Source organism: Gymnogyps californianus, chromosome 11, assembly GCF_018139145.2.
Source record: "Gymnogyps californianus isolate 813 chromosome 11, ASM1813914v2, whole genome shotgun sequence".
Classification (NCBI taxonomy): domain Eukaryota; kingdom Metazoa; phylum Chordata; class Aves; order Accipitriformes; family Cathartidae; genus Gymnogyps; species Gymnogyps californianus.
The window spans coordinates 4666407-4694308 of record NC_059481.1 but is presented as its reverse complement, the minus strand read 5'-3'; the positions used below and the strand labels follow the sequence as shown (position 1 = coordinate 4694308).

The 27902-nt window shown below is 40.5% G+C and overlaps 2 protein-coding genes across 4 annotated transcripts in view; both read left to right on the top strand.

Moving 5' to 3' along the window:
* USP3 (ubiquitin specific peptidase 3) overlaps positions 1-20550 on the top strand; it is a 57136-nt gene extending 36586 nt beyond the window's left edge. For all 3 annotated transcript variants that reach the window (XM_050903335.1, XM_050903336.1, XM_050903334.1), the window contains 12 exons: positions 1682-1765; positions 3440-3521; positions 6083-6165; positions 7077-7190; positions 7833-7946; positions 12144-12290; positions 14089-14195; positions 14365-14445; positions 15424-15542; positions 15702-15815; positions 15934-16001; positions 17618-20550. In XM_050903335.1, coding sequence (XP_050759292.1) covers positions 1682-1765; positions 3440-3521; positions 6083-6165; positions 7077-7190; positions 7833-7946; positions 12144-12290; positions 14089-14195; positions 14365-14445; positions 15424-15542; positions 15702-15815; positions 15934-16001; positions 17618-17783 — 1279 coding nt within the window. In that variant the 3' untranslated portion in view covers positions 17784-20550. The remainder of the gene's footprint in view (positions 1-1681; positions 1766-3439; positions 3522-6082; positions 6166-7076; positions 7191-7832; positions 7947-12143; positions 12291-14088; positions 14196-14364; positions 14446-15423; positions 15543-15701; positions 15816-15933; positions 16002-17617) is intronic.
* A 3026-nt stretch (positions 20551-23576) lies between these two features.
* FBXL22 (F-box and leucine rich repeat protein 22) lies at positions 23577-27523 on the top strand. Its single transcript, XM_050903371.1, has 2 exons — positions 23577-23944; positions 26780-27523. The coding sequence occupies exons 1-2, from the start codon at positions 23610-23612 to the stop codon at positions 27123-27125; spliced, it is 681 nt and encodes a 226-aa protein (XP_050759328.1). The 5' UTR covers positions 23577-23609; the 3' UTR covers positions 27126-27523.
* Positions 27524-27902: the final 379 nt, after the last annotated feature.

Here is a 27902-nt window from a genome sequence, read left to right as displayed (position 1 = left end):
AGCACAGGGCTGACAAACACTGCTCAGAGCCGAGTTCCCTTTGTGGGATGTGGGGGAAGGGAAGTTGTGACAAGTCTCTGCTCCCTTTTTGTTGCAGTGCTCTCAAAAGAGCTGGTGCAAGTGGTGTTAAGTCTTTTCTTACCTTCCTGTTTCTCATGCCAGAATACAGGTTATCTAGTTCTTGAGCTACTCTTGGCTAACCCTGCAAGAGTACTGTGAAATGTCGTCTGCAGCTCCTGTGCACAGCAATAAGGCTGCTGCTCCGCTGACTGCCTCCTTTGAGAGAGACTCGAGGAGGCTGCACAGAATTCTTGGTTTACTGACCTGTAGGTACGGATTCTGCAGGGCTGGGCTTCCTTACTGACTGCAGCATTTCTGTTTCTTGGTTTTAAGGGATTTTTGTCCTTCCATCCCCTCCCCTTTCTACTACCTCACCCCTGTATACAGGCATTGTCTTTCCTTCACAAATGGAAGAAAGAGCATGGATGAGAGGGTCCACATCACTCTGGGACCTCTATTCCCTCTTTTCATGAGGGCAAGCAATGCAAGGGATTTAAAGCACAGCAAAGCAGCAGAAGTTAATGCCATCTTGCAACACTGTTCTCCTTGTGACAGTTTTCTTTGCTACTCTCTCCTTTAGTTTCTGTGTGTGTGCGCTGTGGATTTACATGTACTCAGGAAAATAGTGAAATAAGGTGTGAGGTTTTTTCAGCATTCCCTAAAAGACGCTCCTCCCCCCCTTCAGAAATGGTCTGTAACCGTTGCCTTTGTGCACTATATGAGGCGTTACAAGCCCACAGTTTGAATATTAAATTATAATGAACATCTCTGCTTCTTGGGAAATGTGAGATCTTTGTAGAACATTATAGGATTGTAGACTTTTGTAACCCTTGCTTCTGCTGAGAGGCCATTTTGCTTTGGCTTCACTTTACATTTGCTTTGAGGCAGTGGGGGGGATCAGCTTCTCTCTCTTTTTCAGCTCAGTTACTTCCTTTTGCACACTTACCCTCAAAAAGCTCAAAATACTAGCTTAAGTGTTATAAGAGTTTCTGTACATATAAAAACTATGAAAGATTGAGTGATATTTGTGGTTAAAGCACAAGGTGCAAGTTGCCACAGACTTCTGGTGTGACTTTGGACAAGTCACGTAATCTCGTAGTTCATCTTCCCTGGTCTTTTTGCCGTAGCAGAAACTTTTACATTGTGTGTGTATCTGTTCAGCACCTCAGGTTTTAATGATAGCTTTACAGTACTAAAATAAATTGATTTATACTATACATTAATAAAAACTTTGCATTCTCTTTACCTGATGTCAGTTGATCTTTTCTGATAAATCTTTTATGGATGGTTTACTAATGCTGCTTTTGGTTACACTGTACGTTTGAATTTTTGTTGAACTGGAATTCTGCATTGGGACAAGCAGTACATCATGCTTCTGATTTCTAATAAAAAACTGAGCTAGAAGAAAAAACATGTAATAAGATAGTGCCTGTACCTTCTCTTGCTATAGGGTAGTGTTTGGAGGGGGAACCAAGCTCAGTATGTAGGTGTTGTGCTCCCCTGTTCCCCTCGTAATCTTCCGCTGAATCACTTCAGTGCTTCCTGCATGTAGGCTTCTATGACTGTTTTGGAGTACTTAATTGAAATCCTTTGCACATTCTGATAAATGTTTTTCTTGCAGTTACCGCTGTGATGATTTTGTAGTCAATGATACCAAGCTGGGCCTGGTACAGAAGGTCAGAGAGCACCTACAGAACTTGGAAAAGTAAGTAGTTTGTTTACATCCAGACTGCGTTGGGTGGACTTGTAATATTGCATCATTTAAGTGGTATTTCTGTTTTATATGTATATACATATTTAATATATATATTTTGGTCCTTCTGTGTGTGTGATACTGTGTATGTTTAAATACCCTTTTCATCACTGAGAAGCAGAGGTGCAGAATGAATGGATTTGACTGAGCTCGTATGTTTTGTTTCTTATACAGTGAATCTTGTAGAAGCAGCGTATGGTGATACAGTTTAGATATCGATTAACTTTCTTGCTACCTAGCCAATAATTACTGTCTTTTTCCATATAAATGGGAGAGAGTTTCCAGAACAGAATCATAGTTTTGTCAAAACCAGAATAAGTTTCTGAGGCAGAGAAATTGAAGCGAAAATGCAGGTGGAAGTAGTCTTCGTATTAGTTGCATAGTTTGGTTTCCAAACAAGAAGATTAAGAAGGCTTATGAACTTGGAATTGTCCAGAAGAGACATGTTTTTCCTGTGCCTTTATCTGGTGCTGTTCCACTGAAAAGTAGATATTACGATCTTTGTGGTGCAGATGCTGTGGCCAGTGCTAGATAGCAAAGGGTCTTTTCACAGTTTGCTTGGAAATCTTATATAACACTAAGTAGAAGTACGTGTGCATACAGTGCTTCTGAGTACATTTGAATGCCCCAGAGTTCAAATAGGACTCCTGCGAAGAAATTGCTGTGATTTTTTGAAGTCTCTGGATCCTCCCCAAGTTAAGTGTGTCACTCACTCTGTAGGTAATATTAACATTTTCATTATTTTCCATTCTCTTTTTGATGGGCTTCTCAGGTATGTAATGAGATGTAAAGATGTTTAAGCGTAATGAGAAGTGCACATTAGTATTTCGGAAACGTCCAGGAGATCTAACTCTTTGGGAGGTAAATGATACCGTGGTGGCTTCCGTTGTGTGTAATGACAGTTTTTGAATGTTTGGAGGGCTTTTAAATTAAAAAAAATGAAAAAAAAACCCCCAACCAAAAAACCCCACCCTAAAATCTGGAACAGTTATGATTTTGCTATTGGAGAGAAGTCATAAAGTGGTAGAATTGAGGGGCCAGTAATTTCCAGTGATGTGGAAAAGAATAACTAATTGTTCATGTAACTTTGTGTTAGTATTACACAAATGTTATAACCTCATGTATTTTTATTTAAGTAAGAGAAGTCAGCTATAATACATAAGTGCTAGCACTCGAGATATTTTTGATTTTTGGTGACTTTACTTTGTCCTGATTTGTTGAACTTGTCTTTCTATAGGCTTAGATGATTCTTCTGACAGAAGTATTTTATGGAAAATTCTGTATTGAGTATTCCTTTGATTAAGGAAAAAGATCAATATTTTAGATGAAAAGTAGCATGCTAATAAGGCCACTCTTCAGGGCGCATACTGTAGCATGCATACCTTAATGCAGTTAACTCGGACGTTAGTGTTGAAAATAGGATGTGCGTCTGTACTCTGAGGGAGATGCAGTCTATTTTAAGACTATGAAAAGCGTATGTTGCAATCAGGAAGCTCTTTGCTGTCTTAATGACAACTGATGGCAGATGTAATCACTGTGTTAAACATTAGGATGATTATCTGTTGTCCATTTCACACAATATTTTGTTTTTATAGTAAGTAACCTCGTTTAATGACTTTCCAACAGTTCAGCCTTTACATCAGACAGACATAGGAAAAGAAAACTATTGGAAAACTCATCTCTGAACAGCAAGTTATTAAAAGTAAATGTAAGTACAACGGATCCGGTACAGTGAGTTCAAGGGGCTGTTCTAAACCTGTTGAGGCTTATAGTTGGCCTAGACTTGAAATACGTACAGTCAGTTACCCAAATTCTGCTTGGTGCACTTTGTCTTTCTCATCTCCTGACCACACACCTAGAAGAGCCCCTTCTCACGAAAGAATGTTTGATCTTCTGCTGCATTTCTGTTGACCTAGACTTTGAGCTTCCCTGTGCTTAAGAAGGGTTTCACGTCAAGATGGAGCTTCAGGGCAGTTTGAGCTTGGTGGGGTTAGCAAAATCGGAAGGAGCTGGTACCTATTGGGATTAAAACAGGGCTAGACAGAAGACTTTTCTGAGCAGACGGGGGGTTTTTGTCTTTTTTTTGTTTGTTCGTGTGTTTTTGGTTTTGTTTTACAGTGCAGAAGGCAAAGAAGAAGGTGCACTGTCTTTTTCTAGGAGGATAAGAGTAATTGTTAGGAAAAAGTAAAATATTTTAACAAATATTTAAAAGAGCTTAGTGAAACTTGCTTTGAAAAGGAACTGTGGACTATTCTGAAAGCTGTTCTCACTCTCATCTCTCATCTTCCTGCTACTTTAACTTCACATCTGCAGAATAGCACCCAGGAGAGGACGATCCAGCCCTTGCTGGATAGCTGAAGGGCCGCATAGTTCCTTCCAGACAAAGAATGCCCCAAACCAAATGTCTGTTTTTTCCACAGTTTGGGTTGAGGGAGTTTCTAATCTTCGTAATTTCTCCCAGATTTTAGAGAGGGAGAGGGGAGATACTGCCCCAGCTGTATGCAACTGCTTCATTTTCACCCTTGGCCAAAAGGAGTGGCAGAGCAGAGCTGTTCCTCCTCGGCCCTTGGGGCTGCAGGACAGCGATGTAGTCAAGGGGAGCTGAAGTAATAGCTGTCTTCAGCTATGAGGAACAATTACCTGATTACAAAGAGCAGAAGTTCTTGAGCGGAGTATGAATGGAAATAAGAGGGTGGGGTGTTAGTTACTTTAAAAATGCACTACCTACAGTCCATTTAGGGTCCTCTGAATGTGCTGTGTATGCTTCCTGTACTGTCCCAATCTTGGAGCGATTGAGGAAGCCTGGGAGAAATAGTGGGGTTTTTTTGCTATGGCAACACACAGCATCATTGTCTGGAAAAACTCAAAGCCAGTAAAAACCAGAAGGACAATTCTAGGCAACATTTAGATATGGAGAAGGCAGAATTAGAAAGCATGAACTTAATGCTGTTTACTCAGTTTTATTTAATACTTGAATATTGCCTGTGGCAAGAGATGATCTTTTTATTGTTGGCACATTGGATCCTTATCTAGAAGAGACAAGGCACTACTGTTTGCATTAATACCGTGCTGTCTCCCCTTGGGAAGAGTGAGAAAAGAATATGCTAAGGGCACTGTGTTGTTTGTACTTAAAAGTTTTCTTCCTTTATTGGAAAACACGTGTCTCTCAACAATTCTTACTGAATTGGTAAATTGCTTATGTAAATAATACTTTTTCTTTGTTTTTTAACAACTTACACACAAATATCCTGCTGTCATCAGTTCTTCACCAGAGATGATGTTTGTAGTAGATTTGGGGAGGAAAAAAGTTTTATTGGAACACTTTGAATACGTATTTGGTAACCTGGATTTGCATGCAGTCTTTGGTGTCAAGTAATATGTTCATTTGGAGATACTACTACTGGAAGCCTAGCTTTTAAATTCTGTTAGAACAATGAAGAATGCCCCAAAATTTGATGAACTTCCAATATGATATTTTGTAGACAATGGAATGTGTCCAAGTGTTGCGGATTCTAGAAATCATAAATGCAACACTGTCCGCATTTCTCTTCCCTCTCCTCCCAGCCCACCCTGAAGATTATTTGGTGAAAAGCAAGCTCATTTGTGGGTAACATTGCTCTAACCTGTTGAAACTCCTAGACTGTAAATGGTGTATATTTTGCTTCTCTTCATTCAACACATCGCTTTTTCTTTGCGCAGTCTAACTTGACTGTGTCTTTCCCAAATACATGCTGTTGTCTGTCTTTCAAAAACCTTCTTGGCCACCACAAAACCCCACCAAGAGAGCAGGCTAGTGCTGGTGACTTTAAAAACGAGCTGCAGGCTGCCACACTGTGCATATTAGACATGGGACTAGATGGATAAGGATTGGTATTTTTATTTTTTCAAAGGCACTTTAGGGAAATTGCTGTCCAGTTCTCACTCAGCATTTTTGGAGTGTGACTGTTTAACATACATACACGCAAATACTTTGCAGTAAAAGCCTGTGATTAACTCCATGTTGTCCTATTCTAGATTTATTTGCACAGGAAAAGATGTAGTATAGTTTTCTGTTGACAGGAAGGAGTAAGAAACAGGTTTCATGTCAAGATGGAGCTTCAAGGCAGTTTGAGCTGGTGAGGTGGTTGCTTTGGCTTTGAAACTGCACTTTTCAAACAGCGTAGTTTATTATTGTTTAAATCTATGCTGATATAACAGTAGCAGCTCTGCGGGGAGAAAGTGGGGGAGCAATGATAAGTCTTTCTTTAACTTAACCGTTCTCATTTCCAGGGAAGCACCACTGCCCTTTGTGCCACAGGCCTTCGGAACCTGGGGAATACGTGTTTCATGAATGCGATCCTTCAGTCGCTCAGGTACCTCTGAAGCTTTCCCCACACCTCTGTGACAGTGGTTGTGTGCTGTAGCATTAGGCAAGTGAATTTGGCAAGTTACCACTGTACGAAAGTGTACCTGGATTTGCAGGAACGGGTGTGCGCAGGTACCGTAAAGTTGTGTTTCGCAGTGCGAGGGACTTCCTGTGATGCAGGGTTCCAGAGGAAGCCTGCCGTGTCCTCAGCAGACAAGGAGACTGCCCTTTCATTGCCAAGGCTGTCGAAACATGTTGATGCTTATGGTTGCTGTGAAAGCAGAGACAGCGCTTTGAGGGATGGGGTCTCGTGGGAGTGGGTAGAACAGTTTCTGCAGTGCTGAGATGTTAAGCTTCATTTCATTGCTGCCAAGACCACCGCTGCTCTCTAATTGTCCTTTTGCGTTTCTGAATTTGCCTGCTTCACTGGGAGACTACTGAGTCGGGCTATAGCAGGACTAATCGGTTTCCATTTTCTTTTCCGTCATTCAGGGTTCACTGGCAGGAGTTGAGGCACATGCTGCTTCTGTTCCGTTACTGGGACTGTGGTAGCAGAGGTTAGCATTGATAGGTGGCGGTAGGCGTGGAGTTAACCTCCTCAGCAGATGCAGTCTGGTTTGTTAGGGAATGCCTTCTGATACCTCAGTCTGTCATGGTATCTCTTAGTCAAGGCAGAGCCGAAAAGCTAATTATTTCAGGTAGTTGGGATGGTGATGATATTTACAGATCTGCTCAGTCGTTTACAGAAGATGAGTATTTGCTACAGTATTTCTTGTATCTTGAACTGTTCGTGATTGCCATCCTCTATCACTGCATGAAGTTGTGTTTATGCATTTCAAAGAACAGGCTCCAGAATACCTAATATTCGCTTTATTCTCTGCTCTTTAAGGATTTCATTCATTTTTCCTTTTTCCGTAGTAACATTCAACAGTTTTGCTGTTACTTCAAAGAGTTGCCTGCTGTGGAGCTGAGGAATGGGAAGACGGCAGGCAGGCGAACTTACCATACCAGGAGCCAAGGGGATAACAATGTGTAAGCTGCATGTTCCTTGTTAGCACTGAACTTCACGAAACACAGCAAATGCTTGGGTAGTAGAGCTGCTATACGCTTTCAGTGTTGCAGAATCGTAGAAGAATGATTCGTGGGGGGACGGAGTCATAGAAAAATAGTTGGCTGTACAAAAAAAGAAACTTGTATCACTTGCAGTTTGCTTATATAGGTCTGGTGCTGCAGGGGGAAGCAGTCAGATACATCAGAAAGCACTGGAGTGTAACTGCATTGAAAGTAAGGTTAAGAAGTGCTAGTTATATGCACTTCAGACATTACGTCACTTAACTCCAGCTAAACTACAGTCATGGGGATGTGTCTGCAAGTGAACATACTACCAAAAAAAAAAAAAAATCAGAGTAAGTGATTCACAATCTGTAGCTTGTTTGAGCAAGTGTTAAGATGTTAGCAGAGTCTACAGTAAAATGGCAAAAGGTGGATAGATTTGCAGGTGAGTCGTCAACATCTGAAATGCACTTTTCCTAGCCTGTTTCTTTGAAGTACTGGAAAGGATATTTACCCAATCATTACCAAAGTAACGTCTGATATTGGTACCACTGAGCTAGTAAACCTATAAGGGTTATAACACAAACCCATATTAATCACCAGCTTTTACTTTCTTTCCAGTTCATTGGTGGAAGAATTCAGAAAGACACTCTGTGCTTTGTGGCAAGGAAGCCAAACTGCATTTAGTCCAGAGTCTTTATTTTACGTTGTTTGGAAAATCATGCCAAATTTTAGGTAAGTTTTGTAAAATAAGAACAATATTCTTGATTGCGACCTTGTATTATTTGCTGAATCTGCGGGATGCACTCTATGCAGCTTTCCCATATGCCCACAAACATGTTTTGAAAAGGATTTTCACTTTGATAGACAGTTTTGTGTTCATTGGTAGTGCTTTTTTTCCCCCCCCCGCCCTTCTACCACATGCTACGTGTACCAGTGTTCGAGAGGACAAACATCTCAAATACTAAAATAGTAGTAGTTTTACCTTTGAGCCAGTGCTCCAAAGAGCAGAAGGATCAAGATAATGAGTGGTAGGTAAGTGCCAAGTGCACGGTGTTGACAGAAGCCAAGCTTGGCTGCAGTAAGAAAGTGATGTAGTCAGATTAAAAAAAGGTACAGCACCTACAGGCCTGAATGCAAACATACTGGCTGAAACTTCCTTGATTCTCTCAAAATACTGTCGTCACCAGCTGGACATGAAATAAGGGCTATAAGAAAAAAATCTTGTGCATAATAGGCGTTTTGTGCCCATACTGACAAAAAAGACGATAAAAAGAAAGGGAAAAAGAAGGTTACCCAAGTAAATCGAAGTATCGTTCCTCTCCAAGGTCTCCCTGTCCCGGCCCCTGAACCTCTTTCAAAGGAGCACTGAAACCTGTTAGGATATATTGTGATGAAGGTAAGTTGCTCCGTGTTCTCAGGTAGTAAAGATGTTCTAATATCTGTTACATCTCCAGCAGTGCTGAAAAGATGCTGTGAACACATCTGCTCAACGACTAACCCAAATAACACAAACCTGTTTATTCTTCATACTGCCAAATATGTTTCACTTGGCTTATGAGAATCAAGGAAGTTTAATACCAGTAGTTGCGAGCAGCGACCAAAACATTCTAGGCAAATGAACATCATCCATAATGTCCTTGACCAGTTTCCGTATTACAGTCTTCACTATAATTCTTGTTAGACTAAGTGAGAAACCAGTTCATTAAAGTTCCTCAAGCAAATTTTCAGCACTGTGGATTCTATCACAGCTTTTAAAAGAAAAAGTGCTGTTTGTTGGGGTTCTCCCCCGTCCCTTTTTATTCCCAGTTAGCTGGGAGCATGTCCATGGTTAATTGGTAAGAGAACTCATTAAATCACATGGAGAGCAGAGCCAGCTGCTCAGTAGAGCCCTGCTCCCACATGATGCAGGGAGAGAATTTGAATTTGTTCAGTGCTTAATTGTACCTTGTAAAAGCTAATGATGCTCCAGTTCTAGTTCTGCCTTGTGCGCTTCTTGTGAGATTGGGAGAAGGTGGATGGACGTACACGTGAAAGAAAGCCAGAGCCGATACCATGTTAACAGCAAACCAGCCACTTTGGCTTCTGCTTATGAAGCCTGAAGTCGTGGGGCAGGGGGAGGAAACGTGGTTGGAAGCGTGGTTTAATTGGTTTAGCCCGAAGAGATTTCAGTTGTTAAAGGCATGTCATGCCTGCTTCCAAGGACTGCAAGTGCTGTTCTTCTTACAGAAGGTTGTAGGAGAAACTGCTGCTGATGCTCTCCATGGCCCTCTGTCTCATATTGCATATGGGGAGTAGAGAATATCATTTATTGTTACTATAAGCACAACTGGAGTGCCTCTGGGCTCTAGTGCTGCTGTGGAAGTCCTGCTCCTTGACTGCTGGATGAAGTCTGCTGCTGTCATTCTGCTGCATGCTGAGATAGTTCTGTAGCCTCATGCTGAGTTGCAAGACCTGTATTTTGCTGATTTACTGCTGTATAGATAGTACGCTCTATTTTCCTAGTAAGTGTTCCTGTTTATATCCTATCTTGTTGCCAGTAGGAAAAGGAATGTGAGAGGTGGGCTTGAAATGACTTGCTTCAGGTGGATGGAGATCAGTTTTATTACGCAAGCTGACTATCAGAGAAACTGTGCTTTTTGCTGAAGGGCTTTAAGATCATAGTTTATTTTAAACAGTGCATTGTCCGTAGCATCATGTTCTTTTAAAGATCCGTATCTATACCTTTGCTTTTTAACAAATCCAAAGAATTTTTAATCTATAATTAAGTATGCAAGTATAAACACAAGTATAAACACAAGCACAACCAACAGTGTGGAATGATTCCAAAGGTTATTTCATCAAATTTGTTGCAGGGCAAGCGTGCCATATACTTCAGAGCTCTTTTATCATCTTCAGCTGTTTATTGTGATTGCTTATATGTTTATTGAATTGAAGATAGCTGTATTCAGTAAACTAAGCAAATCCAATGTTGTCTCAGCAACTTCAAAATTATCCGACCGTGTGCAGTTAACATGCAGCTTTGAAGTCGAGTTCTGTTTTACTACTTTGTTTCATAATAATTATTTTGCAACTTGGGGAGAGTAAGTCCTGTTTTTGGCTGTACAGGTCTCTGGCCTGTTGAAGCACAGCAGTGTTTCTGTGTGCCAGTTTTTCTGTTGTAAAAGGTAGGTAGTGCTGCCACTGTTTTTCAGGGTGCTCTAAGATCTACATACAAACTCAGTGATTTAAAGCTGCTAGTTTGGAAGAAAACATTACTGCAGTTCTAGAAGATGAAAAGGCTTTATTTCATTTTTATTTTGTTACCTCCTAGCAATACTTTTGTAGGACATACCTGTGTTCTTCACTAAGCACGTAAGCCTCACCTTGCATACTTCTGTTTTACCGAGTCTGTTCTCCGTTGTCTCCAACTCTGGGTACTGTGCCATAAGTCTTACGGACATTTTCCCTCCCCTGAGCAGTAGCATAAAAAAACATCGCTGCTGTTGTTTCCCAGACATTCCTATGTGACAGTTATTGCCAACACTTCCCTGGAGTAGCGAGGAGGAAAAGGGGCAGGGGAGGCGTGATAAAACAGCTTAAAAGAATGGACAAGAGGAAGAGGGAAAGCCAGCTGTACTATGTAGGGATTTTTGTAACTAGGCCTACAAAGACTTGCACGTAATTATGTCAGTGTTGCCCAAAGCTTTCACTGTTTCACTCTGTGTGCTTTCCTACTTCATCTCAGCAGTATATATCTTGCAGCAAATGAGCAGCAGTTGTTTGTTAAATTTGATAAATGATTTAGCTTAAATAACTTCAAAGGCATATTTTACCCTGATGGCTTCTCTGTTCCCTTCGATTAGGTTTGTTAGTGGTGAACTAATAGTGGTGACTCTTTGAGCAGCATTGCTGCTGATAGCATGACACATCTGAGACTGGAGCCCTGTCCTATCAAATCCAAATGCTCAAGAGATGCTCTGGGTACCCCACCGTTACCTCCCTCTCCCAACAAATGGCATGTGGGTTATGCAGGGGAGATGTGCAGTTCTGAGCGTGGCTATGGATCTCGCCCTGGAAGAGGAAAGAAATCTCTCTTTCATCCTAATTGTTTCAGACTTTGTACTGTTGCTGAAAGACGCTTGTGGAAAACAAACGCAAGGATTAAATTCCTGGCTTTGGTGGGGAGGGGAACAAACAGGCAAGCAAACACCTGGAGCTGCCAAAGTGAGTGGGATCAGTGGCTGAATGAAAAACCGCGCAGAAATACTGACTCTGAATCCCACATGAACAAATACATTTTGTGGTGTCTGTCTTTTGAATCTTACCAGGTGTGAGATTTCAATAGATTGACCTAATTTATAGTAGTTTTAAAATAGAGATGAATAGTGTGCTGTCTGAATGGGATTCATAACAATTCTGCGGAGGTACTAATCAAATATAATCAGTAACAAAGAAAAAGGAGAAATGCTTTGTGTGAGTGAGGGGAAGTTACAGTTGCCATTGTGTACTTTTAATTAACATGTATGCGAGACCTAGGATGTTACTAGCACAGCCTGAGTTTGGTGAGGCCAATTAACATGGCAGCTATGTTAGCCGAATATGTGAGCAAATGTTATGTCTCTGCTGCTCCCTGTTATTTTCTAAAAGGTCTCTTCCTATCTAAAATGTATATTCTTAAATGTTTCTCCATCCTCAAAAAGAGACACGCAGAGAGCGAGTGAGGTGCGAAGGACCAGAATCGCTTCGTTTGTCTAGACATCGCCGTACCTTTCCAAAGCCTACCTGGAAAACTTTTTTGGTACAAAATATGTATGTCTCTCTCTAAAGTCTGCTCAGTATTATTAAACAAGCAAAGGTTCTTTCCTGTGACCCTGGTGCTCTCTGTGTGTCAGCACTAAAGCAACCTGTCTATTTGGTGATTTTGTTGCTGTTGTTTCCTTTTCTCTTAAGGGGATACCAGCAACAGGATGCCCACGAGTTCATGCGTTACCTTTTGGACCATCTACACCTGGAACTCCAGGGTGGCTTCAATGGTGTTTCACGTTCAGTAATTTTGCAAGAAAATTCTAGCCTGTCTGCAAGCAACAAATGTTGCATGTAAGAAGTGTTTTTTAATTTCTTCAAAACCTTAATGCCTTTGTATGGGTCTCTGTGTGGTGGATCTGACATTTCAAATTCGTGGTTCCTTGCTGAAGTTTTCTTTAGTGCCTCTGTAATGTTACGAATTACAAAGCTGCACGTTATAAAGGATTAGCATCCTGTAGGATGTGCTTCCTTTTGAAAAGGAAGTGGCTTAGATCAGCATTTTTTGTAGGTGTGAGTGAGCATACAGGCTAAGTTGTAAACACATTTTAATTCGTTAGTTTTTCAGAAAGAAAAAGAACGAACTCTGTATTTTCTATTCTATACCCATATAGAATTCTTTCTTCTGTTCAGACAATCTCATTGTCTTAGGGTGATAGATGGCCTGAATGGTACAGGAGCAAAAAAGATGGCCAAGTATGTGTAGGTTTAAATTGTCAGCAGAGCTCCTGGATTAACCACTGAGCAATGGAGTTACGGTTTGAAGTCAGTTTTCCTGCAGATGATCTTGCTATATCTGCCTATCACTTGACACAGTTAAAGCTGTTGCTTTTTTTCCTGGTAACTTTGATTTTCATGTTACTGTGTGTCTTGAAACAGAGGTAATCATCCCATGTGTTTCACTCCTCTTTCTGTACTTCTCAAAACACTGTTGTTTCTGAATTCTGTCCCAGGTGTGTTTTCTCTCAGATTGAAACTATCACAGAGAGAAAACATTTTAATTTGCTTCAGGAGGGAATGTTAAGGCAGTTCAGCCTGCACGCTTGGTCCCTAAGTCCTTGGATTCCCTATGTGAGAGTTGACTCAGTTTTCCCTTCCCTGTACTGATTAGGACATAGTAGGCGGGTCTGAGAGATGCAGGATTTTAATCTACTGTAAGTTTGTCTTGAGAATGGCTGTTCAAATGCATGGGGAAGTGGAGTAAGCTGCCTTCTGTCAAGGGCAAATTAAGGTCACATACACTTAAATGCCTACACTAAAGTAATAAACATGCTGTGAATGCTCTCTCCTTCAGCGCCAGTTTATTTGGGTAGCCATTTCCTTCTGCTCAACAAGAAGTGTTGAAATTAACTGTGAAGATGTAGGTGGAGTGCAGATAAGGAACACCAGTTTCTGCAGGCTTGTAGTGGTGTCAGATCTGCAAGCACAAACTAGCAGGTTTAGAAGTTGTATAATAGTAGAACTTAAATTTTTTTTAATTGGACTATGAGAAGTAAGTCCATTACATAATCTGCTAAAAAGATTAAGAGAGTAATGAAAGCATAGAGAACAATGATGATGATGCATATTGTTTATCATGTCTTAATGCAACTTCAGCTGTCTTTCTTTGGAAGTGAAGTGCAGCAATATGCTTTAAGAAGTCAAAATTACGTGTAACAAAGGGTGTAGAATTAAAACAAAAATATACGTGACCTACCCAAGAGGGAAGAATTTTTGTTTCAAAAAACAGCCGCAATTACAGGGTTAAAACACTGTACCCCTTTGAGCATCAGCTCTCTGCTACAGAAATGCAATCAACCAGAATACGTTCAACACTGAAATTTTGAGGATCTGCTTAGAGCATACGCGGTTCACACTTTCTTTGGATACAAGATAAAGCAAAAGTATTATAGCAGCTAAATACTTGCACTGTAGAATTCTGGGGTGAATAAAGTGCCTGGTGGATGAACTCAGTCACTGTTTGTTACACATGGACAAAACTGCTCTGCCTGGTAGTGGTGAGTGGTAAGCAGTAAACATGTAACAGGTATTGAAAATTAAGCTCAGACACTCTGACTGACTTCTTTTTACCTCTCTGATGTGGTTTGTCTAGAAATGGAGCGTCTACTGTTGTCACAGCGATTTTTGGAGGCATTCTTCAAAATGAAGTCAACTGCCTAATATGTGGGACTGAATCCAGAAAGTTTGACCCATTCCTAGGTAAGGTGCCTCTTGCTTTCAAAATACCAGGTGACTTTTAAGGCAGAAAAATAAATAAATGTGAAGCTTGGTATCTGTTGATGTCACATGATTGAACCAGAGTTTTAGCCTGAAAAGATGAGGCATTGTTTTATTCAGCCCTAATTTTTTTTTAATCTTTCTTCTCTAGACCTTTCGCTAGATATTCCAAGTCAGTTCAGAAATAAACGTACTAAAAATCAAGAAAGTGGACCAGTGTGCACACTACGAGGTAAGAGTGCTTGGCTAATGAAGTCATTACCAGGACTAAGAGTATATACTCTTCAGAGTATCTGTTTCAGAGGCGCCAGGCTTTCACCTAGGGTGTGACTTGGTGCCACATGCCATCTAATTCTATCAGATTCTCTGGTAGATGGTGCCAAAATAATTTTCCATGCTGGTTTTACCCCAGTCACTGTGCACTGACACACTACTGTGATAAACTGGGGCTGGGAAGTGCTGATAAACTGGGGCTGGGAAGTGCTTCAGGAGGTCAGCGGAGAGCTCGTTGTGGTCAGAGCATTCCTAACGTATTCCAGTCTTTCCAACCAACGCTCATCGGCAGTGCTGCCTGTTGGCATTAGCTAAGGCTCTGTGCTTAGAAGTATGTGCCCCTTGCGCATAGTACGGATGGCTCTTGGGTGTTCTGCTTTTTAAACGACATAAATACCATCCTGCAAAGTTGGGCAGTAGTGCTGTTGTTACTGACTTTTTGTTTTAAAGGATGTTAATTTTTACAGATTTGTGAATATACTTGCTGCAGATGATTGTGAACTATTAATCAAAACCCCATTGTTTTCTCTGTTTGCTTTGTACCTAAAACCAAATCACCTTTAAAGGGTGAATATTCTTTGTTAGAAAGTCATTTAGTTTCTTTTGAAAACTGTTGTGCTGAATGTTAGACAGAATCTTGTTTGAAAGATGGAGATTTTGTGACTGCCTTTTTTTTTTTTCTTGAACTGCTTATAGCTGTGTTTTCAGGAACAGGGAATGCTGCATGTTACAACATGGTATTGTATTAAAACACATTATTACACAGCTTTTTGCTGCACAAATGTATATAATAACTAGATGGCTGCAGCAAATATGCACACCTTTTCTATGTTGCTGTATTTGCTGTAGTTCATGTGATGACATCAAGTGATTTTTATCTTGAATCAGATTTCTTTGTGTGGGTGTTTTGTTTTTTGTCTCTTGTTCTTTTTTTTAGATTGTCTTCGCAGTTTTACAGACCTGGAAGAACTTGATGAGACAGAGCTGTACATGTGTCACAAATGCAAAAAGAAACAGAAGTCCACCAAAAAATTCTGGATTCAGAAACTACCAAAGGTTTGTATAAGCATGAAAAGTGACTATGTCAAAGGAAGTAACGACTCAACCAATTAGTAGACCAACACCTAACCCTCCCATAAGCTATTGCAGGTATCTAGCACTAAGTTGAACCTCTTCCTCTAATGCATCTTTTTTTTTTTTTTTTCCATCTTGTAGGTGCTATGCTTACACTTGAAACGATTTCACTGGACAGCATATCTGAGAAACAAGGTTGATACGTATGTTGAGTTTCCCTTACGAGGCCTAGACATGAAATGCTACTTGTTAGAGGTATGAACACTCACCGATACTTTCTGTAGAATTTGTTCCATGACATATGTCTGTCTGTAGTACAAGTTATAGTAGGTGCTATTGAGATTTGAAGAGTTTTCTGTCTCTTTAACCACAGCCTGAAAACAGTGGCCCAGAAAGCTGCCTGTATGACCTTGTGGCTGTTGTTGTGCATCATGGTTCAGGGTGAGTACATGGAGTAAGCCTGCTTCTTGAGAGAGACCTTCTCCCCACTGAAGTACATGCAGAGTTAAATAAGGTTTTTCTGTCCCTAGTGAATGCCTGTATTTTTATTGGTGGAAATAAGCAGTAATTTATAAACTTACATGGAACTAAGCTGAATTAACTTCAGACAGATCTATACAGTTATTCCTGTGAATGCCCACTGGCAGTCTTCTTTGGGGGTAATGACTAGAAGTGTGAGACAGAATGAAAATAGTCTAATTCCTCTAGGAATGGAAAGCTCTAAACCAACAGCGTGAATCAAGGGGCCTTCCAGAAGTTAATGCCTCATTTTGAAATTCTTAGTACAAAACAGAAATATTTTTTCTTCTTTTTTTCACTTTGAAAGGCACATGTGCATTTATGCCAAAAGTGTGTGTGTGCGCGCATGTTTGGAACAACTGTAGACTTAAGATTGGCAGAGTGAAAGCAATGATCCTGTATTTACCTTCTCTCCTCCACGAGTGAACGCTAATAGGCATGCCATAAGGCTGGCTAGTGTTCATATTTTGAAGTAAAGTTGCTGGGTGTATTTTGGGGTTTTTTTCCCCTTTTCCCAGCCCTGGATGGATCTGTTGAGAGTAACAGTAGTAGGGACAAGACAACTGTTTATCCTGAGAGAAACGTGTTCTTGTCATTTAGGCAATCACTCTATGGGTGTGAGCTGTGAAAGATGTTTTCTAAAAGAAACTAAACCCCATTAATCAAAACCTTGCTGAGATCCAAATTTAATTCAGAGATCCAAAACAAGAAGTTCGGTCCAGAAAGCCCCTCCTTTTGCTTCCTTTAGAGGAATGATCTGGACTCTTAGAAGGATCTGACTACTGAAGGCAGCCCGTGTAGCACCACAGTGCACCTGACTGGTGCTTCAGTGTCAGAGGAAAACGATATGAACAGCAAAGAAGGAAAGCTGGTCACAATTAGGATGGAATTAGATGGTTGGAAACATTGAGTGTGTGTGACAACATGTAAGCAAGTGAAAGCAGGCCTTATCTTGGGGTGGCAGGGTAATGAAAATTGATGGGTGTGTAGTTCTGGTACATCATTAGATTCCAGAAATATGGCTCCAAGACATGCATCTGTTTAAGATGAACTTGAAAAAATTTTCTTCTTGGTGTTCTGGGATTAGTTTTGCTGTGAGTGCTTTTGATTATATTTAGACTGTGCGAGTCTAGACCTAAATGGGGAAGATTTCTGAAAATAGCTCTGAAAATTTCACTGTGCTCTAATGCTTGACTCATAACAAACAGATAATAGACTTGATTTTTATGTAAGCAAACATGGAAGTTCAGTGTTGCAAGAAGCCTTGCTTGCACAAAAACTATGGGATGCTAGTAAGTTCAAGTAAAAAACCCTTCCAACTCATCCCACTAAGTGATTATTTTACGTTAATTTGGAGAACTTTGAGCCCCACAGATTGAGAAGGGAAGCATCTCACCAACTGTTGTGGAGGGCTGTCAGTTCGTTTCTTCCTCTGGTTCCCGGAAGTCTCTTAGCCCTAATAGAAAATGCATCAGAGAACGAGGTGGTCTGTCTCCTTCTGATTGTCCTTTCTTTCCCCGCCTCCCCCGCGCTGACAGCGTTGGCTCTGGACATTACACCGCATACGCAGCTCATGAAGGCCGTTGGTTCCATTTCAACGACAGTACTGTAACTTTGACCGACGAGGAGACTGTGGTAAAGGCCAAGGCCTACATTCTCTTCTACGTGGAACGGCAAGCCAAATCTGGATCAGATAAACTTTAATACCTCCTTTTAATTCTTACTTATCAAGTCCACCGGACAAAACATTTCCATTTTTCCATAAATACTTGATCCAAGACTATTAATTTCATTGTGCACTTTTCAATTTCCTCTTGTGGGTTTTAGTTTTGTTGTGTCAATGGTAGCATTTGACTTACTGAACTTGGACACAAACTAACTTTTTTTTTAGTTATACCAGAAAACCTCAGCAGACTTTGATTTGCTGCTTTAGTTGTGATAACTCAATTTTTATATATATAGTTTCATGAAATACTTAGTTATTTGACTTTTTTATATTAATGTTTTCAGTTCACTTTCTAAAGGCACATTTACATCAGAGAAGCTTTCTGTCCTTACAAGCAAGATAAATGTGCTTCTGATTATGAAGAGCAATACAACTTCATGCTGTTCTCACAGCTGTTACGTAGATATGATTTAATCTCTTTAAATCAAGGAATTGTTTGCACGTACTATTTCCGCTCGTGCAAGGAACTAAACAGTGACCTCTGAACAATCATTCTTTGTCTGCAGAAGAGAGGAGATGTGGCATCATTAAATAGACCAGGTAATTGCTGCTATATTGGTGTGTATTCAGGCTGCTGACTTTCAGGAATCATTGTAAATAAACAGTCGGTTCAATTGTATCAATACTGCAGTTTAATTCAAGTATTCCTCACATATGCTCTGCCCTCCCCCCCTTCAAATTTAAAAAAGTTATCCTAAAATATATACAATGTCTAAATTGTGTTGAGATTTATGTTTTTTTTTTTTTAACTGAACCTGAATTGCCTTAGACATCCACCTTGAAATTTGATCATGAACACTTACTTGCTTGAAAACTTGGAGACTTCCTGGCAGTGGGACCCCAGTCCTCCTTCCTGGAGTACAGCCCCAAAGTTTGGGGTTTGTGAGAACACTCTTAGGTCTAAATATAGCTCCTGTCTGCTACATGCCTGCAGTTCACTTAAAACTGAAAGGAAGTGGATGGTGTTCCAGATGCTTTGCATGACAATTGTTTTATCAGTTCAAATGCAAACTAAAGGGAAGATGCTCAGTTTCACAGCACAGCCTGCCTGATGGGAGATGATGAGCCAAGACTGCTTGTTGACTGGAGCAAACGCGCGTAGCTGTAGTATTTATGCATTGGCCCGGGGTGGCATCTTTATTTACAGTCTCTAAATGAACGCTGGAGGCATGATACAATTTCTGAAACTTGGCTATGTAATGGAGAAGGACTTCTGTTAAAAAAAGCCTTGAATTTTAGCTGTACTGCTGTTCTGGAGAGTGGAAGTCAGCTAGTAAGATTTAAAAAAGGTGGACAGGAAAACCAATATTGCCAGGAGTCCCCCAAAAATCTGAAATTTGACAAATGCTACATTTCAGTTTTCTTCCCCCAGCCCATCCTTTCAAGCTAGCCCCCATGTGCCTAGCAAGGAGCGAGGCACTCCTAAAATCTCAAAATCCTGATAGTAAGAGAATAATTTACTTAACGTAGAGTCACACAATCAAACGGCGCCTTTTAGTTGTGATAACAGTAAAACAGAGTAGTCTGAAAACACACAAGAACTCCAGTAAAATGTGATTACCCTTTTTAGTTACTGCTTCTGAAAGACAGCGTAATACACAGTAAAAATTTCCCTACAGACTGTACCATAGCTCACCCTGGTGCACACGGAGTACACATCAGTTTCCTTGCTGTGGGTTACCTGCTAGCTGTACACTGACACGTATAAAGAGAAATCACAATCAAATGTTTTTTAAAACGTCATTCTTCATAGCTTTTTCACAGCATCTTAAACCAAAAAACAGAGAAATTGGCTTGAAACTGCAGAAAGCATTCAGCATTGCTAACGGTGTATGAATATGTAAACTGTACACTATTTAAAACCTATTGTGATTATTATTGGATACGTTAAGTGACATATATAAGGATGTCTTCTTTTACTTAAGTTGAACAATAAATAGAACTATTCATTGCTTTAAATTGTAGACAGTTTGTCACCTACCATTCTCCGTTTCTTGCAGCCAGAGCCTTTCCTCTAATCCCAACAGGTAGCTGTTATCATTTATACAGGCAGAAAAAGGTATTTGACAGACTTCATTGGTGTGTGGGGCAAGTGAAGTACCTTACCCCATTATTACCCTGAAGGGCAGCCTTACTACTTACAGTTAGTTGGGGAGTGAAGTAGATTCCATCTATAGCTGCGTCTTGTCTGCATGCTACTTGGATTGGATTGCTTTAGAATTTTAGTTTTGAGAATACAAAGCTTAAATACACAACTAGGTATGGGCCACAAGCGGTTTAACTTACAGTATCAGGTGTATGCAGTGTTCTCACAAACCAGTGATGTAAATGTGCCTTTCTGTATTTTTAGAAACTTAAATTTGTAGTCTTCAGCAACGTTCACTTATTTTAAGCAGCTTCTACTTCTCCACTTAATTTTTTGGGTCATTTATGTTCTCACTTCAGTATTTCCTTTCAGTAACATTTGCTGTGTAACATTAAGGTCTCGGGCATCTATCCGGCACGGTCCATTTGAGACACGGCCATGGGAACACAATGCAATCAAGTCAGGCTTGTTCTTGCAGCAGGTGGTGATAAGGACTCAGCCATATGCTTTGCTGGAACAAGTACATTGTAAATCCTTTCCTAATTTAACTTTCTCCCACTGCAAACCCAGATGGACAGTATGAATAGTTTGTTGTGGCAACACAAGTATTTCTCTTCCTGGTGGAGAACTTTGCTTATCCACTGTATTCTATTCAGTGTGGTGTCAAAAAAAAAAAAAAAAAAAAAAAAAAGAAGTAACTGAGCACTGAACCAGTAACATATACTGCACCTGGCCTAGTATTACATTTTTAACCTTACTTGTATATCCTATATTTATCTACTAGCTTGTGGGAGGTGGGGGGGGGGATATCTCATTTCATTTAAGCCAAATGTTTCTTTTCTACTTACTGCTGATCATAGTACACACTAACTGGCAAGAATTTTTTTCTTGCTTGTGACTGCTCGGCAAGCAACAACTGCTCTCTACAGTTCAAAGACTTGCGTATTTTTCACCAAAATTTGTCTGATCAAAGGTTGTCCTTCTGTAATAATTGTTTAGCCACATATACAACTGGAGACAAGATTTATGTAAAACAAAACTGCAAAAGGTCCAGCTCTCAGAATACTTCTGCTTTAGTGTGTTGTATAGTGAGCTGTTAAATGCAGCATTATGCGAAACTCTAAGGCACTTACAAACAGCGTTCTTCCTGGTTGTATGGTCCGAAGGTGCTTTCCAGGTGGTAAAAGATGTCAGCATGAGAGGAGAGTTTAAAACTTTTCAGACAGACTTGTATCAAAAGCAGGCGGCCATTTGTAAGGATTTTACTAAATCAAAGGAAAGCATAACACATGGTGTTCAAAAGTTTCCCCAACAATGTTTCATTACTGATGTGTCTGTGTCTTACTGATGAGGTAATCAGCACCTTGAAAATTGATTCCAATGTGCTTTAGGATATCCTCAAGTACTGTAGTGCCATAGTTGTAATTGTTTACCATTAAAATCTAGTGTGTAACTTTCAGTGAGGATTACTGACTGTGCTCATCTTGTGTGTTTCTGGAGCATTTCCAGGTTGAATGTGAATTACCTCTCATTCACACAGTATGTTTATGGAAAATGTGCCATTAAAGTGTCTCCTTTCCTTAGAACATGAAACTCCTCTTGTCCTTCTACAGGCTTGCAGAATAATCATTAGTGTAAATCCTTTGAACACAGGTGGCAGAGTATTTTACTGTGTTCTGGGGAAAACAAAATAAAGCACATTGAAGTGTTTCCACTATTTAACACCTCTACCAAAACTTAGCATCTAAACCCAAAGAGAACCTGCTGTTCAATTTTAAAGGGCCTTGTCACCCAAGAGCCATTAATTTTTATGTCAGATTGCGGTGTGTGTCCTCTGTGTGGTAAGAGTCCATCCTAGCAATGGTAACCTTGTCATTCCAGTTTGCTTGTTTGTTGGTTTTGGGGTTTTTTTACAAATAATATTCCTGTGTGTGTTACAACTCCGAGCAGTCTCAACTATTTAAACCTGCTCAAAAATGAAGGTAAGTTCTGAAAAGGATGAAGGGACAGAGTGAGAGTTGAAAATGCTAGTATGAGAACGAAGAACAACAACTGCTGGCACACCATTTAAGCTGCAGTGACTGGCTTACCTGGTATGTGAAATCATCTACTCTTCTTGCCCCTTTCGTGGCTTCATAAAGTGCTCGTGCCACTGTCCATAGCCTGTTTCTGAGCGTGGGTGGGGAGCAGAAATCTCCTTCTCATTTCAAGGAAAATATTAAAAGAAAGACAGAGGATAGGAAACCAAAAAGGCTGGCAACTGTTAAGGACAGCTTACCATATAGAATAGAAAATTACTAACTCTAAAGAATTAAACAGATCCACAGTTGCCATTTTTTTGCATCACTGTGTGTAGGCATACACATCACTCAAGCACAGATAAGCTAAAATAATCGTTGCAGACTGCAAATGAATTTCAAATCTTGTTTTCCAGAGTTGAGTTTCACGCTGCATTCTCAGGGTAAGAAGGAAAAGATGAACTTTGGTCCCACTCAACCCTGTCATATATTGAAACAAACCCAATTAAAATGCGTATGTACGCAAGATCTCCCAACTACTAAAAACGTGCAAGCCACTTCAAAAATTCCTGCAGGGCTGTTTTGCTGTTAATATCTACTAATTAGTTGAATGTATTATTTTCCTGTATTAACACCAGACAGAAGATAGGCATAAACTATCTTAATCTTGAGCATTTTTATTTCACGAACATGAAAGTTATCGGGCTGTTCCTTGTTGCTTTTAATTCCAACCTGCCATTTGCTGTAGCTTTATTTTTCTTCTAGGAGAGACTTTCTGCTACAGTTTCTCTCATTACTGGAAAACAAACCCTTTTATTCCTAAAATCAATTCTATATATCCTTGTCCCACCGAAACCGCCAAGTCTACGGTAACAGAACTAAACTTACAAAACCATAAAAACAACATGAGAAAACTTGTAAAACTTAAGCTAATAGAAGACGCCTATTAAAAGCACAAGCCTACAAGCAGCTAAACATAGACTTGCTGTTCCCATGCATGTCTTCCTGTGTATCATTGCTTTCCTCATGCAAAAGCTGGGGAAACAGCTAGCTTTGTTTATTCAAATCACAGTGTGCAGGAAACTGCCCATAAGTCTGAGGCTTGTAAATTGAAGCTGCAGACTTTGTGTGTGTGTGCGCTTTAAAGCACCCAGGGAATTTTACAAGCTGTTCGTGAAAGTTCATTAGCTAGTGTAACACTCCTTGAACATGAAGCAAAAGCGCAACCTTAGAAAAATCAATGAACGAATCAAGGCTAAAATTGTTGTACACCGCAAAAACAAATTTCTGCTCCGAAAGCCGAATCCTCCCGACTTAAGAGGCTGGCAAAGCTACTCCCTGCAGCTGTAGCTACGCCCCCCACCCGCCAGTTCAGTAACTCAGCACAAGAACTTTGCTAAACTTCAGGAGTGCCTACAAGGAAAGAAATCCCTTTTAAGGAAGCATTTCATGAAAGTCAAGTGGTGCTATTCTACATACCCATTCCATTCCCTTGTAGAAACAGAACAAGAGTTTCATGCATGCGTGTTTCTTTTCCTTTCCCTGTTCTTAGCTTCTGCACCAGTTGTTCACCAAAAATAAACACCATTCCACAACCATATATGTGCAACAGCCCTCTTGTGATTCTGAGCCCCCTCCAGCACTGCTGTTATTCCACGAGGCCAGGAGACTGTCTTCTTTCTAACACGCTCTGACAGGCTATGCATATAACCCAGCTGAATCGGGAATGCCTTTTACATCTATTTTCTTTTCTGGACAAAAATAGTAGGAAAAGTTTAGCAAAAACATGTCACAAGTTGCTAGAAGTGTTTCAGGATCCTTTACTGTGGTCTTTGTTGAACTTTCATTCTCCAGTGGAACTAAAGAAGGATAATTTTCTCCTGGGACCTGCTTTAAAATACTTATCCATCTGCTGGTATTCAGAGAGAGTCAAGGTGTGTAACACTGAGGACTGGATGAAAAACAATTTCCAGAAAGACTTCTGTAACAGGCATGAAAACACTGTCAATGATTTTTTACTAGAAGTTTGCAACAGGTACGTTCTTTGGGTGTGAAATTCTACATCTGCTGTAAAGGTTAACTGCCTTGAAATGAGACAATTGAGAGCTATTTACTCTGCTCCATACATCCTACCTGAAATGGAGCATTAAGTACGTGAGTGCTTTGACTTTGCAGTTTTAATATAATGTTAAGTTGGTTTTATAGTGGCATTAGCGTATACTTCATATTGACTTTTCTTAAGCCTATTTTTTCCTAAAGGAAAGTGCAATACTGCCTACTAAATTGCTGCTTAACTGAAATGTACCATTATGGCAGTGCACAGCATTGTCGGGGGGGAGAGGCTAGAGGAAAGATGTGATTCCAATTAGTGAATATATGTCATAACAAAACCAAGTTCATTAAACATGTTACTAAACACCAAAATTTGTTTCATTCTAAGAAATAAGTATTGCTTTTATACTGAAATCTAACCCTATTGAAGCTTTTTATAAACTACAGTAAAGGAAAAGAAACACCACTATGGAAAGGCAGCTCTGGGTGCACACCATAACAGCTTTACTGCTACAAAGCAGCTCTAAGAAAAAAAAAGTTAAATTACAGTAGGAGGAGCAAATGGGGTAGAGCCAACCTTAGTGTTTTAGTAACACGGAGGATGGCTGTGGCCCTAGATCAGAGCTGAAAGGGGCATGTCAGTGCCTATCCTGAAATGGCACGCCTTTGTGCTGCAGCCAGCCCTCAAGCTTTGTGCCACAACATGGAAGGCAAAAAGCTCTATTTGGAAGTAACAATTTAAAAGACCCAACAAATTACAGGATACTGACAGGACACAGTGTCTTGGTGAGAACCAGCAACAGTGCAATCTCAAAACAAGGACTGAAACGTAGGTTCAAAACAGCACGTTAAGTTGCAAGTACAAAATTTCAGAAGTAACTGTTCTAGAACAACTGATAAAAAATTTGGATTAATTAGCAAAGGATCATTAGGAAGCACACCTGTGCCTACAAAGGAGGGCACAGGAGGAAGTATTCTCTCATTTTGGCACTGGAATGTCTACCATGAGGCCACACTTAACTATTTCCATTTTTTTGCCATCACAAATTAGGATTCAGAAAGAGGACGCAAGACCACAGCTCTGCAGAAATAGTTTAACATTTAAGTGCCTTTCTCCTCTGCAGAATCCATAACCCCAAACTTGTTGCTCGACAAAAGTCAAAGCAAAGCCTGAGTAGTAAGCGATCTCAAAGTCCACAAAAATTCAGCAAATGCCTTTCAGCCTTACATGGATTCATTTCCACAAGTTAAACCAAACTCTTACAGTTTATTATATTGACGCTCACCCCTCCTCCCATCTCATCCATTTTAGCATAAGACAAGTTCCTGCCTTTTTTTGCAGCAACCCATTGAAAGCATTTCCATCTGAACAAAATTCCTAGCGTTCTGTACAAAGAAAAATGCAAATTGGACAAATACACAGCTTTTTCTCCCTGAGTTTGGACTACTTTTATTCGGTTGATGAAGCCACAGGCGATGGCAGGTTGGAGCCTTTCTTGACCTTGCCTGCTTTAAAACATTTGTTTTTCTAACTGTTCAGAACTGTAAAGGAAGAGAGTAAAAAAGATCATGCAGCTGACATGATCTCACTTTATTACGTCTGCTCAAAAGGTGAAGTCAAGCAGCAGCAGGGGGATGGAGTGGGGTGTAGAGAAAGAGGAATGTACTATGTACCAGTTTTTAAGGACTAAAGAGAATGCTGCAGTGATGGCAGAGCCCTTTGTTTGCCCCCACTGCTGTCGTACACTTAAAACCCTGATACAGGCTGTAAGCACACATCTTTATATGGAAGTGATTATGGACACTTTACAGTTCTTACAGGATGGAGGCAGGCTAGTAGTTCTGTCCAAAGGTCTCATAAGATCAACATTACCATTGCTGTAATCCTTTTTCCCCGCAACAACAGAGCCTAAAGAAGTCCTGTGCTAACAGAGAAACATGAAGCTGCATTTAGCTAAATAGATGGATAGCTGAACTCCTGCTCCCTGGAGGTGTAAGCCAGAAACCAAACACTTTGTACAAAAGGCAGGCTGGTGCACAAGGGTCCTTGCAAACTATGCCTGGTCAGCACAACAGCTAGTAGTAACTGGTCTGCTCCAGTTTCCTACACAAGGACCGTTAGTATAAGTCATCAACACACTGACTTGCAACAGGCCTTTTCTGCGCTTTCCTAGGTCTACCCAAGCAACAAAAAAGAAAGGTTTTTTGATTTGCTACGTCATTGTTGAACAGTAGAGTTCTTACCAGTTTCAATGATGTGAAGGAAGGTTTAAGAGTCGTGTGGGGTTCAAACATCAACACTCTTAGGTAGTAGCTGGCACCTATTCAGTAAAGCCAATTTGCTGAAATACACCCATTAATCCCTGTAAAATCAAGAGTGGGAGTGTCTTACTTGCCCATGCTCAGCATGTCTACACAGCAGCCTCTTCACTCAATTGTCCTCAAATTCATCCTGACTTAACTCTCATCTCTACTGGGTCTTCATTCGCTGCACTTGGAGAAGCACAGCGCCATGCAACTCCTTAAGAAAAACCAGTGCAGCTGCAGCTTAAATAGGCGTCCACGTCCCCTTCTCCACAATGCCAACTGAGCTACGGCTGTTGCTACTGACAGAAAAAGCAAAGAAGGTAAGTTTTGCAATTAGTAAAGCTGAGCATTAAGATCTACATATGCCCCCACCTACTCATGCATTCTTACCCCTCCTGATGGAAGAAGAAGTAGTTTTCTAACTTTCATATTTATTCTTGACAATACTAGCTTCTCCAAGCTCTATTATTTATTTTTCCCCTCATCTCACCTGTAATGATCATGTTTTCAGATGTCCAAACCTGCTATCTCTGACCCTCTCTGGATGCGGCCATGTTACAGACGATTGCATCTTGCTGCTTCTCAAGAACTGCCCAAACCTCAAGGCACTCAAACTGGAAAACTGCGTGCGGATTACTGACCAGACACTGGAAGCAGTGACCCTCTATGGGGGATCACTGCAAACACTCCACGTGGATTTCTGCCGGAACATAACACAAACTGGTCTAGAGAGAGTCAGGGAAAAACGTCCTTCGGTAATGCTGAGAGCAGAGAGAAGTGCTAACATGATTCCAGATAATAAGCCAGAAAAAAAGTTGATGCTTGAAAAAGCATCAAGAAAATTAGTTCAGCTTTAAGTGCAACAAATTGTATAATAAACTCAGTCAATGTGCGTATTTTATTTCACTTCCACTCTCGTCTTGGGTAGTATTGCTTCAAGGAACTGTGGCTACTTTCCTGCATTCTGGTTTAAGTCCGAACAAATGGTTGATATGTTTTGTAAAAGCTGCAGAGAAAAGGCATGAATCTCCACTAGGACAGTCTTAAGGAAAAAAAAACTGTTTGCTTTCTGTTGTTCCTTGAAACTGGAAAACCCTGCTTTGCTGTCACAAAATGCTAGACCTGATTAAGGCTGAAAACTGCAATTTTGATACCCTCTTGTCACGGATGAGTGGAATGCACCTCACTAAGAAGGGAGAAGCAGCAGTATGTTTTATTGAGGTAAAATAATAATTTGACAGTTCAATAAATTTGATGGACTCTAACAAAGTTTAACAGTAGTTTGACGGCAAGGTTCACCTTATTAATTACTGCATGGAAGAAATGTACAAAGGAAAACTGAATCAGAATCGAGTTAGAAGGATTCACACAGAGACTGGAGACGCAAAGAGTAAGGAAGACCCTCCCGTTGAGTCACGAGGTTCAGAGTGGACCCCCTTGCTCTCTAAACTCCTTATGGAGCCTAGGTGCGGCTGGATCCAATCTTAGTCCCAGACTTGGTCAACGGTTCATGTCTAAGAGAGAGACAGAGAGTAAGGAGGACCTTCCTGTTGAGTCATGAGGTTCAGAGTGGACCCCCTTGCTTTCTCTGCTCCTTATGTAATGGGAAAGGGCATAAAGCTGCAGCAGATAGA